Raw genomic sequence first — 12,951 nt, forward strand, 5'->3', positions numbered from 1 at the left:
CTTCAACAGGGGAAACAGCTCTTGGAAGGCACTAGCACCCCACGCTCTGCACAGTTCATGTTTGTTTTGTTTAATGGGCTTGGGGTAATATCCCGGCAAGTTGGGGGTTGCCCGGCAGGGAGGGAATCAGAGAAGTTGGGAAACAAGTTCAGAAGGTTGCAGCGACCCCCGTCCTGGCCACCAATGTCCTCTCACCCTCAGAATATAAATAGCAGACACTCGGGAGCTGGGCCACTCGACAATAACTGGTCACCAGTTCAGTAAGATCTCAGTAAAATATCTCGCAATCCAGCGAGTGGTTGCATGCCGACCCGCTCTTGGAGATTCAAGTCAGGGGCCCTCCAAGACACAGTGTTCGCTCAAGAGCTGTCAGAAGAAATCACGCATTTCCTAGCAGCAAACCAGGAGTCCGCCCCAACACAAAGTATCCTCTGGGAAACCCTGAAGTGCTACACAAGTGGAGTCTGCATCGCCAAGGAACTCGCTGTCTTAAAGACAATCAGGAGAGACCTCCAAAAAAATGAATCCCACCTGAAAGACTTAGAAAGAGCATTTGAATTAAAGGGAGACCAAGCTACCCTGGCCCTCATTAAATCAGAACTGAATGAATTCAGAAACAATGCAGAACACGAGAGTCGCTACTTATCGAGACGCCATCTAATACGCCAGTACGGGGGAAGGGTAAAAACCTGAGGCACTCATGGCCAGAATGCTAGCTACGGACAGAAAGCCGCTGACTATCGACTGCGTCTGCAACCAACAAGGCACTCTGGTCCACAGAGAAAGGGAGATCGTTGAGGCTTTCAGAGGTTTCTATCAGGAACTGTATAACTCTAATCCACGGCCACCACTGCAGCGCTCCAAGAATACCTAGACGACACCGAGCTGTTTTGGATATCAGATGATATGAGAGATCACCTTAACAAAGAAATTGCGGCTGAAGAAATCCAAAATGTCATAAAAGAACTACCAGGATCAAAGGCACCAGGCCCTGATGGCCTAACGGGAGAATTCTATAAGGCAATGGGATCCTCACTTGCCCCTCTTCTCCTGTCGATCTTCGATGAGGCAACAGCAGTCGAGCAATTTCCCCCCACACTGAGAGAAGCCAATATCATTCTTCTGCATAAGCCAGAAAAGCCCCCAAAAGACTGCGCTTCCCACAGGCCAATCTCTCTGATAAACATGGACAACAAAATCCTGGCCAAACTCCTGACCAACAGACTCCTTCCCTTGATGCCGGGATTGGTGCTAGCTGACCAGGCTGACTTTATTCCAGGCCGGAGCACAACCTTCGGCATTCGGCGCCTCTTTGGCATCATGGAGGCACTGGACCCAGCGAGCCAAGCCATCGCAGTTCTCCTGGATGCAGGAAAGGCATTCGACTCAGTTGAATGGCCTTTCCTTTTCGCTGTCCTTCGTAAAATGGGCCTTGGCACTTCCTTTATAAAGCTGGTGGCACTCCTATACAGTACCCCAGAACCCACGTCACACTAAGGACCACAAAATCAGACCCCATAGAACTGAGAAGAGGCACCAGGCAGGGTTGCCCCCTATCGGCCGTACTGTTCGCCCTGGCCATGGAACACCTCACAACCAACATCAGGAGCAAATTCATGGATAGAGGGATCACCATTGGACCACACAAACTGATACTATCCCTCTGTGCGGACAACATGGCCCTACTACTCAGCGACCCAGAGACCAATCTCAATCCAGTAATGCGCAAAGTCCTCAAATTCGGCACATTCTCAGGACTCAGAATCAACAGCAAATCTGTGATTTTCCCACTAACTCCCAACACAGTAAAATTCACCAATGACTTTCAGTTTCGATGGAAAAAATCTGACGTCGGGTACCCAGGAATCATGATGTCCAGAGATCACGAGATCCTCCGCGACAATTATGGCAGGGTCGTTGCATCGATTTCAGAGAAGATAACCCATTGGAAGCACTTACCTTTAACACTCTGAGGGCGCGTCTCCATTGTCAAGATGGTGATCCTTCCAAAATTATTGTATCTATTTGTGAATATACCACTGCTACTACCACATCGTTTCTTTCAGCAGCTGCGGGCACTTATCCCCGACCTGATCTAGGCAGGCAAGCCTGCGAGAGTGGCGTACTCCACGTTGATTCAACCCACTGCAAAAGGTTGTCTGGCCCTACCAGACCTGGAACGCTATTACTGGGCTGCGCAGGCACAGTTTCGGAGTCATTGGTACACAACCCAATTTATCAGACCGCACGTCCAGATAGAAAGGGCCCTTGCCACCCCCAATCTCCTGAGAGCGTTGATCATAGGAGAACAGCCGGTCCCGCCGAAAACCATGAATGTAATGATGATCACCTATGAGATTTGGAAGAGGATAGCACAAAAACAGGGCATCACGTGCAGATACTCCCCACTTCTGCCGGCGAAGTTTATTCCGGGATTGCCGATAACCACCGAAACAGTGTACCACCACCTAGCCAGCAAACTCCAAATTACCACAACAGATGATTGGTTTGTCGATGACAGCTTTATGATACTCCAACAGGTTAAAGACCGCTGTGCAGTCACAGCGCTAGATATCTTCGTGTACTTCAGACTTCATCACGCCTTCAGAGAGCAGTTTTCTATATTTCTAGCACGACCCCCCATGTGGCGGCTATTGCATGAAGTCATACAAGCAAGCGGCGAAGGTAAACTAGTCTCATCTATCTACAAAGAATTACTCGCCACATCGCTCCAACCACTAACCTCTAAAGCGAGATGGGAAAATTCCCTGGCCCACGCAGTCAACTATGCCGAATGGTATTACATCCAAAGGCAGACCCAAAAGATTGCGCTGAACTCGAGACGAAAACCGATTCACTTCAATTTTCTTCATCAGACCTACCTCATACAAAGCAAACTCCATCGCTACCAAGACTCCATTTCTCCAGCATGTCAACAGTGTGGCAGCACCCCTGCCAACTTCTTGCACCTAGCATGGGAGTATCCACCAGTCAGTCAATTCTGGGACAAGGTACTAACCACAACGTCGGAAATAGCCGGAGAGCCAATCAACAGAAACCTGATAGTGACCATGCTAGGGTACACCTGTGAAATACAACGGCTGCCAAGAAACTAGTAAGCCTACTGCAAGAAGTGGCAAAACGACAAATCGCCATGTCTTGGGGCCGAGGTCCACCTCCAGCACAGTCTCAGTGGCTCAGGGACGTGACATACTGCCACGATGCAGAGGCGGATTTTATTAAAACGCTGCCGCTCCACTCCTGACCACCAGACATCTGGAATCCATTTGTAAACTATCTGCTAACACGACCAGACAGCTCACCCGCACAAACGGACACACAGATCGCAGTGAGTGAAGCAAGTAACCCCGCCAATCATAGGACACGGGGGGGAGGGCTGAACGGCAACCTTCTTTTGGTTATTAACTGTTATGTTTATTTGTAAAAAGCACAAAAAATAAAAGGTTTTAAATAAAAATATATAGAAAAATTACTTGAAGAGGATAAGAATCCTTGTGAGGTTATTAGAGAGATTGCCAATCTAAATGTGGGAGTCTTCTAGAACAGCAACTTACCTAATAGGACTAGAAAATTCTACAGGAAATCGCCACATGCTGAGGAATAGCTTATCGCGGGTCATAAATATGTCTAACAAGTTCAAGGTCCTGCTGGTAGATCAGGATACAATCATATTTTAACACTTAAAAATAACATTTTGGTGAAGGTATATCAAGACTTCAATGGTAAAGTTATTTTTCAAAGTACATTTAGAGCTGGTTTCAAAGGGCTAGCGCTGGTTTCAAAGGTCTGCCAAAATGGCAAAATCCAGTTAAATTCCACAGCGAATATCCAACTTGCATACAACACATTTCAAAGGAAGTTATTTGCATTTTTGAGAATTCTGTTAACCAAAATGGATTTCATTGGCTGATAGGGTAATGAGCCAATCACTAGCACTTACACATTGTATCAAAGGTGATGAGATCACAGGTTATCAGTAGAACAGTTTGAGGGACCAGCACAGAGCCCACTATAGATTCCCCCCAATGTTCTAGAAACATATGGCGTTGCTAGAACTCCTAGGATTCACGTATTCCACAGCAAGAAAGTGTGAGGATGTCATTTCTAAAATGTGGATTTTATTTACTGAACATTTGTATGCTGCCTAAACAGCAGAAAGTGTTTCCAGGCACCACTGATTAAATATTTGAGTTGAAATGCAAACCATCTATATGAACAACTAGCAATGCCCTATTTGAACAGAACATATGCAGCACCATTGTAACCAGGAGACTGGGGAATATATGCATGCATCTCATTCCTTGTAATTAATCAATATCAATTTTGTGGAGGTAAACCAACAAAATCGGTTTAGCTGTAATAGCCCCACATTGGAAAGTGTATATGACTATCTCAAATTTTAGGCAGAAGGGCACGTGACTTCTAGCTTAACTTAAAATGTCTATTTCTTGGATTTCCTCTAAGCCAACATTGTTTATAGGTCTCAAAATGGATGGACATACATTTAGAGTTCTCGTTATCGGTGATAAACATCAATGGGATATAGCTACAAAGACAAGTGATGCGCTTTATTCCTTCAATTGACTTTCAAGTTCATAAGAATTGTGTAAAACATGTTTGTGTTCAATACGGTACACTATACTTAACCCCCGAAAATGTGCATCTATGAACTTTCCCAATGTTCCTGCTCATTTCACCAATTAGGTAGAGGCATGCACAAACTAACTTTCATTAAAAGCACTAATACTGTACTTATGAAAATAACCTTTTTCAATCATACTTGTGTTTTGAATGCTTAGAAATAGGATTGTAGAGCATTTTGTAGGGACATTTATGTATAAAACACTTCACATAAATCGAAAAAACATTTGTGCCGCATTTTAGTGCTTCTGGTTTTCAGATTTTTATATCAGCTTGTTTGCAAGAGAGGAAACGTCTGATCACAATTTTATGTCAAAACATCAAGATTTTCTCTGTACCCCATTTAAAAAGCTGAAGTTTGAATGTGCATATTCTTTTAACTAAGATAAGATCATTCAAACTTGGGTGAAAAAGTATAGCAGCTCGGGGTAACAATGCATCTCAAAATGGTGGTCTGTCAGCACTCCAGAATCCTTCTGAAATGAAAAGAATACACAGGCAGTGACATGCCCATCATTACCCTTTTCACAAAGCCCAGCATTTATATGGTATAAGCATTTAAAAGATGAAATTGTGGTTTGGTGGTAACATATTGTAGATTGACCATATTATTGCCATTGTTTAAGTTGAATAGAGTAAAACTAAAAGTGATCATTATAGAGTCTTCATCTTATCAAAACTTGCTTGCTACAAGTGATTAGAGCAAAACATCTCAACATTGTAGTTTTTCATTTTAACATATTTATTTAAGGAGACTATTTTAATACAGTGTAGTTTTCTTACAAAAACGTCAGATAAAAAGTCAGATAAAAGATTGATCTAAGGATCTGGTAAATGTTATAAAATACTGGCAAGAAGTGTCTATTTCGCAGTAACTGATTTCAGTAGTTGAATATCCTTCTGCTTCAGTGTGTAAAAATGATGACTGCTATCTTTTTGTTTTGTTCAGTGCCGATAGAAAGAACCCAGATGCACACTTCTATATACATTTAGGTGTGCAACTCCCTGTATTTGCAAAAAGTAGTTACTGGCACCTTTTCAGGCACTAGTTATGAGCAACAGCGTTTTTGACAAAGCAATCTTTTTTCTTTCTCTCGGTGTTCAATGATGTCCAGTGTACGCCTTGAACCAGGAGGTTACAGATGCTGCTGCTGAAGAGATCATTCCACCTGCACTGCTGCTGGCTATCGGCAGGGTTAGCTGTGCACTCTGACTCTGTAACATCTCTTGAGGCTGAGAAGGGATATCACAGAATCTGGGGCTTGGCAAATTTTCCCAATCAGTCCCTAAATCAGTCTCCTCGTCACTTATATGCTCATCTCCACTCTCTTCAGAGTCCCCTGCCCCGCTGGGATCTACAAACTCCATGGAATCTTCGAGTTCAGCACTGAGTTCAAAGGGACCAGACCTGCAATCAATCAAAGATCCATAGATTAACAATACATAATTTCCACTAAGTATACAATAGTCATTTGTTTGAGGTGCATTATCTGCATAAAATCTGTACTACCTCAACCAACCCAATGTAATATCTACATACAGTTGACTACTCGACAGCGCCTAGATGCCCTTAGGTCGTAGTTTGCGCTTTACAAGTACGTTTACATTACATTGCTAGCTTTCATGGCTTAGTGCAATGAACTGTGTAGTTTATTTGTTCACATTTAGAACGCTAATGTACAAAAAAATGAAGAACATATTTCCATGTATTATTATTGAGCAGCCAACGTGTAGAGCAGCTAGCAAAGGGAGTTTGATTCATATAAGAATATGATGTTCTTTTTTATTATTCTTGCTTCAGAATTTAGTTATTGTTTCATAAAGGCTCCAAAACTATTTTCCCAACAAAACAATCTTCAAACAAGCAGGTTGAAATTAATCTCTACCATTCCATCATACATCTTTCACTTTGTGTAGCAACATTGTCTTATTATTTTCTATTCTTAACCACATTTTAGAGCAAAAGAAAGACAACTTTGAAACACTTTCCTAGTAAATTTAATTGTAATCTTTCCCAGATCAGGACCTAACGCTTTGAAGTTGATGAACTGCCCATCGGTAGCACTACAATTTCATAATACCAGAAGTGCTCACTGTGTCCTCACTGCCCATTTGAAATATTGCAGCCCTATCTCATGCATTTCTTCTCTTGCATCCAATCCATTGTATGTCATGCAATCATTCTTTTACATTTACTATTTTCTCTGTTCAGTACCTTTGTTATGAATGACATTTCTGTGTCCATTATTACTTGATTGATTTGTATAGGGTAGGTGCAATTGTTTTTTTAATGAATGTTTTTATTGGCATTTTGCTTAAACAACAATCAGTAACAGCCCCTCCTTTCCCGACACCCTGCAGCCGCCTCACCCCTTTCCCCTCTATTTCTCGTAAGAATTGTTCAATTGTACAGGCCCCATTCCAGAATGCATAACACATGATTACAGTAGTTAAGCAATAACCAAACATAGCCACCCTTTGCCTTTCCCTCCCCCTACTCCTGAATTATCTCACCTTCCATTCCCACGACATCCTTACTCTCACCTCCCCATGACAATGGTGGAGGTGGGCCTCTATGCCATTCCCCAACCCATTCCTTTCCTTCATGGGGCATCAAATCCACAGAGGAGCATAACTCTTTCAACATCTGGCCACACTCCACTGTAACCTCTTCCTCCTGCTCAGGATCCCGTATTTTCTAAAATCCCCCTTTAAGCCAATGGCTATCAGTTGTTTGGCAAGAATCAGCATAGACTGAGCCAGCCGAATTTTGTGCGGTTCTCCCCTGGCGTCATGTACACACCTTTGGGTCACACTCAAACGCAGAGCCCAGCAGCACATTGATCTTAGACATAACGGCCTCTCAATAACCGTGCATCACCAGATCATATGCCAATGCCTTGCCGGCCCCATCCCACATCATGGACAGTCCTGACTGAGGGTGTCATTTATAGAACAAATCTTGGCCAGCATCACAAATTCTATGCAGCATGTTGAACTGAATGAGCTGGAACCGAGCATTCCTTGAGCCCTTTCGGACCTGCCCCCAGATCTTTCGACCATTCCTCCTCGGGTATCTGACAACCCATATCCCTTTTCCACTTTTATTTCACCCCCAGGCTTTTCAGAGGGAGGTCACGCTGCACTGACTGGTAAATATGAGATATTTTGGCCCACCTCCATCCCAATTAAGCATCACCTGCATCAGCAGGCTCACACTTGGCTCGTCTGGCATCTCCCCCCATATTGTGGCCAACCTTTTAGTCACCTCCCCATATGTTAAGAAGTGCCCCTTGGAAACCCCATACCGTGTGCACCAGTCCGTGAACAGCTGCAACCTTCCATCGTCAAAGAAGTCTGCCATTGTCCGGCACACATTCTCCCCCAGCCTCCTGATCCCTACCCTCCCAAGTACCCGTCGTAGCTTTGGATCCAGACTCCATGGTAGGTCTGCACTACATAGTCCCCCTACATGCAGCTTCCCCGGAAGCTTTTTTCCATACTGCCTGTACTGTTTGAAACACATTTGTCACCCATCTGCCCCCTACTGTACCCCAAAACAATTCCACCCTTGCAGAGATGCAGGAAGGGTCCCCATCAGCCCCCTCAACAGCTCTCCCCGGCATCCTCCCATGCAAACACTGCTTGCAGCTGTGCCATCATACAGTACAGCTCATAGTCAGGCAAGTTAAGGCCCCATCCAATCGTGAACACCGTAAGTTCCCCACATTCCACAGCAGTTCCCTCACCTTCTCGTCCAACATCTTAAATAAAAACATTTTTGATTACAGGGAACGTTAGCGAAATAATAGAATAGCCTTGGTAGTATCACCATTTTGCAAGTGCTACCCTCCCTATCAGTGACGATTGCAGCTTCTTCCAGAATTGACTACGAGTCCCCTATCCCCGATAATGCCTGCCCCGTGTTATACACAAAGCGAGAGGACAACCAATAAAACATTGGAAGGATGGTGTATAGGATTCCACGGGTTGCCTTGTACAAAATATTCACTTAGTCCTACGTGCATCATCGATTGCCCTGTATGACTTTACATTTCACAGGAGGTTACTTGTGAACTATGCTAGTCCTACTGCTAATGCTATAACCACTCTGAAGCAGTTGCAGACAGGTACAGTAAACATTCCCATAAACCTAGCTGCCATTCTAACACCTACTTTCTACGTGGAACAGTTTTGTTTAGATGGTGTCTGCTTTGATTTCTTTGTCTTACAACTAATCTGTCTAATTAATTTCCAAAATAAAGAACTGTAACACTTTATGCAAATGAGGCTCAAGTCAAGTTACAACAGAACTGACAGAATAGTTCCTTTACTATCTTATTGAATGTAGTCACTACAGTAAATTGAGCATAATCATATTTTATGTTTTAACAATGAGTAACTTCAAAGATTTACAAACTTTAACCAATGTAATCATCATCCTGTCTTCTGATAAAGATGGTTCCTCAAAATTTGACAACAGTGTAAGGAGCCTACTAATATCTTGGCAGATTTCAATTGGTATGGAGATATTAATTACGAGTTAAAATTAGTTCAGTTACCATTTGCCTATCACAAGGGGCAAATCATTCCTCTGTTTAGATTTTGAGGAAATATATGTTCTTACAATGGCTAGTGAGCACCTCCTTAAACAAAGTTGCTATTTTTAATTTTTTAAAATAATTTTTTATATGGTTTGTTACAAACCTTTAAAAAAGAGATATATACAACAATTATTTCACACTTATTTAAGCTAAAACAACATCCACAAGTGATCTCAAACAGAAATAAAACAATCTGAGGCTCTACACACTTTACATAGCATTGAGATTTCTTAGATGGCAATTGCTTTTTCATTAAATCTCTTAACAAATTCTAACAAAGATGTTAATGCGATCGTTAGTTTTCGTTTTGAGTCTTCAAAACATAGAGCCCACGTCGTCGGCACTCAATGTTTGATGATCACCCAGAACCCTGCCCAAGTAAATAGTTCTCACTTCTCGCAATGCAAAACAATATAGAGTCAAGTGCTTTATGGACTCTGGTTCGATATTACATAGATGACATTTGTTATCTTTTGGCAAGCCCTTGTCCCAAAGTGCCAGAACTTCCTTAGTTTTAAATGCATTCAAACGAAATTTCAGAAATAAGTCTCTCTGGCGTTTATCCAGAAATTTTACTTGCTATTACTGGATTTCGTTAAGTTTTTTTGCTTCTGGTGAAGACAAAAGCATCCGTTTTTGTTTGCGTCTAAGCTTGCCAGTTTAATATCAGTCTTGTTGAAAAAGTTTTTCCTTAACTTTATTTGGGTTTGTGTGAAGCGTTTCCATCTCTAAGTCGAATGTTTCATTACTTGCTCACATTGCGTTATCCACTGTACAAGCATATTGGATTTGTCAAGGCCATCTGAAAACTGCAGTATCTCAAATTGGGGTAGTGCTGCTTGATGGTTATTTTGCGATAGAGAGCCAATATGTTCCAAGAGACTCTCGCACTTAGGGATGTCAAGTTTAGTTTGTGTCTTATGCACACCTTTGGACTCCCTTTAGGCAACCACAGAACCTTTGACCAAAACATGTTTTCCAGTGTGTTCCAAATTGTGTCAGGACATCCCAAGGTACAATCCGCACCGCAGGTACTGCTTTTTGTTTGTAAAATCGTATGGCTGGCAGCAGAGAGAACTTCCCATATTTTTTCTGTAGGGCTGCTGCCTGTACCGCTAGTTGGCGACATTTGGCTTTAATGGAGTTGACCCAGATCCTATCATTACGGCTGGCACTGATTTGCATACCTATGTATCTAGTATTTGAGACCGACCTCACCTGTTCCTTTCCCAAATACCATTTATATATTTTTTCCTTGCAGTGGATTTGTGTGTTACCAGATTTTGCAGTGTCAGGATTTCAGATTTCTTGGTGTTAATAGTTGGGCCATTTCTAGCTATGTATTTTTCAATTAAATTTAGTTTTTGCTGTAAACCTATTGGCGTAGAGTCCAGCAAAATCAAATCATCCACATAGAGGATCTAGCTTATTTCTTTAGTGCCAATTATTGGATGGAGTGCGGCGATGGTATCAAACTCGTACCCTATGTCGTATATAAAGAGGTTAAATACGGTAGCGGCCAAAGGGCATCCTTGTTAACCCCACAGTAGGTTTTAATTAGATTAAATAGGGTGCCTCTCCAATCCAGCCTGATTTATATGTTGGTATTGGTGTGTAGATCTTTAATTGCGGCCAGCAGGCTACTCGGACAGTTCCACTTGAGCATCTTCTCCCATAAGAGCTCACGGATGATGCTGTTGAACGCATGGGAGAGATTAATGAATGCTAGACAGACACATTTTCCGGCCCTTAAAGCTTCCATTTTCATGATGTTCAGGATGAGAAGGTTGAGCCCACAGGCTACCCCTTTCACAAAACCGGGTTGTCTAATGTCAAGCCTCCCAGTAGATTTAATCCAGGCCAACAATTTCTGTTCTAGCACTGTCGCATAGACCTTGCCCAAAACATCCAAAAGAGCAATTGGTCTGTAGTCATTGGGATTCAACCTGTTGCCCTTTTTGAATATTGGGGCAATTGTAGCAGACTTCCATGATACTGGAGTTGATTTTTCTCTCACAATCCTTGCAATTATTACACCACACAGCTCAGCCCATTTTTCCAGATGTTGTTTAAGCGTTAAGTTTGTCAAACCATCGGGCCTGGGGCTCTTGATGAACTTGCCCTGTTGAAGATACCTAAAATATCGTGTTCATCAAACAATCGATCCCATTTGTCAGTTGTTAAATCAGCACAGTCAGCTAAATGACCCTTCTTGGCATAGAGCTCAGTATAGTGTTGTTCCCAGTTACTTGCAGTTACCATGTTGAGTTGCACCGCAGAGTCAGGACAGGACTCTCCCTTTATGATCCTCCAAAATTCACAAGCGTCTTTGTTTGCAAGTCTCGTCAGCATGGCTTCGGCATCTTGTTGTTCGAGCTGAGGTTTGTGGGCTTTCAACCAGTTCTTATATTTCTGTTTAGCGGCTCTTGCTTGTATGAGTCGTTCGAGCAGCTCTAGGTGTACACATTGCCAGAGTTCTTGTCGGAGTGCCCTTTTCCTGTGCGCAATTGTGACATCAAACACGTGTTTTGGTTTAAATGCGAGATTTCGCAGCCCTTGGTTCTGCACAGTACATTATTTAACAAATTCACATACTCTAAGTTCTTAACTTGGGATCTGTACGTGTTGACCATGGTGTTCACTTCTGATTCTCTTAATTTTAGTCGAATCCTACTAGAGTCGACCACAAGTTCAGGCCATCTGCTGATAATTTTCATGGGCTCCGTACCTGCTAAGTTTATCGTGACCAGGTTATAATCACACTGAGGTGTGTCTATGATTTGCATTTTTATGGCACGTTTAGCAAGGTTGGAAGACAAAAATAAATAATCAAGGACGGATCTTTGATAGTCTCTTTTCCATGTGGGTTAAGCTGGTATATCTACCGTGGTATTTCCATTCATCAGATGGAGTTCTCTTGTTTCCATCTCTTCACACCATCTAACAGATGTTTCATCTCTGCAATCTTTTCTTTTGTTTCCAACCTTACCATGATCACGGTCAATGCAGTTAATATTTAAATCTCCGCATATAATGATGTTAGGTGTCTCATAATGCTAGTTTAAGATGGCAGCGACCTTGGTTATGGTATCAATTACTGTCCAGGAATCCATCACTTGATGTTGCCAGTATACATTTATTACATAGATTTCGGTTAACTCCCATTTATTGCTGCCATCACAAATAAGTCTATTTATTTGAATATACACAGATTTGTTCCAAGATGCAGATATACAGAACCCTGATTCCTTGCGTACCATTGTCAGCAGTCCAGCCATCGGCCTTCCCTTGTTCTTTATTATGGCTGGATTAATTACTACTTCAAAATGATCTACCAACGGGCATACATCTAACCAAGTTTCCTGTAGGCACAAGATATCCAATTCATCCATCCAGGTCCACGCCATATTGAATAGATGAGCAAAACCTCTGGTGTTCCAGGTGCCAAGGTTTATACTCGTTCTTTGTAAGGATTCCCCAACAATAACTGGAACTTCGACCCGCCAATGCTGCAGCCATGCAGGACCGGTCTCTTTGTTCACTGCTGGTATTCCCATCTTTTGTTCGGTTTGGGATGGCTTGACTTGAATCCACATTGCCTTCAACTGTTATTATCACCCCAGAAGTCGTGGGTACATCCCTCGCGGAGAGGGGGGCCTCTGCATTTTCGGCTACATTTTTCATT

At 42.6% G+C, this 12,951-nt stretch overlaps 1 protein-coding gene across 1 annotated transcript in view; it reads right to left on the reverse strand.

The window, feature by feature from the left end:
• Positions 1-5,386: 5,386 nt before the first annotated feature.
• The window catches only part of ATG14 (autophagy related 14), a 1,873,818-nt gene continuing 1,866,253 nt past the window's right edge, over positions 5,387-12,951 (reverse strand). Inside the window, exon 10 of the mRNA XM_069637604.1 lies at positions 5,387-6,070. Within this exon, the coding sequence (XP_069493705.1) occupies positions 5,764-6,070 (307 nt within the window). The 3' untranslated portion in view covers positions 5,387-5,763. The remainder of the gene's footprint in view (positions 6,071-12,951) is intronic.

This window comes from Ambystoma mexicanum, chromosome 14 (genome assembly GCF_040938575.1).
Source record: "Ambystoma mexicanum isolate Mex_15411 chromosome 14, UKY_AmexF1_1, whole genome shotgun sequence".
In the NCBI taxonomy this organism is placed as follows: domain Eukaryota; kingdom Metazoa; phylum Chordata; class Amphibia; order Caudata; family Ambystomatidae; genus Ambystoma; species Ambystoma mexicanum.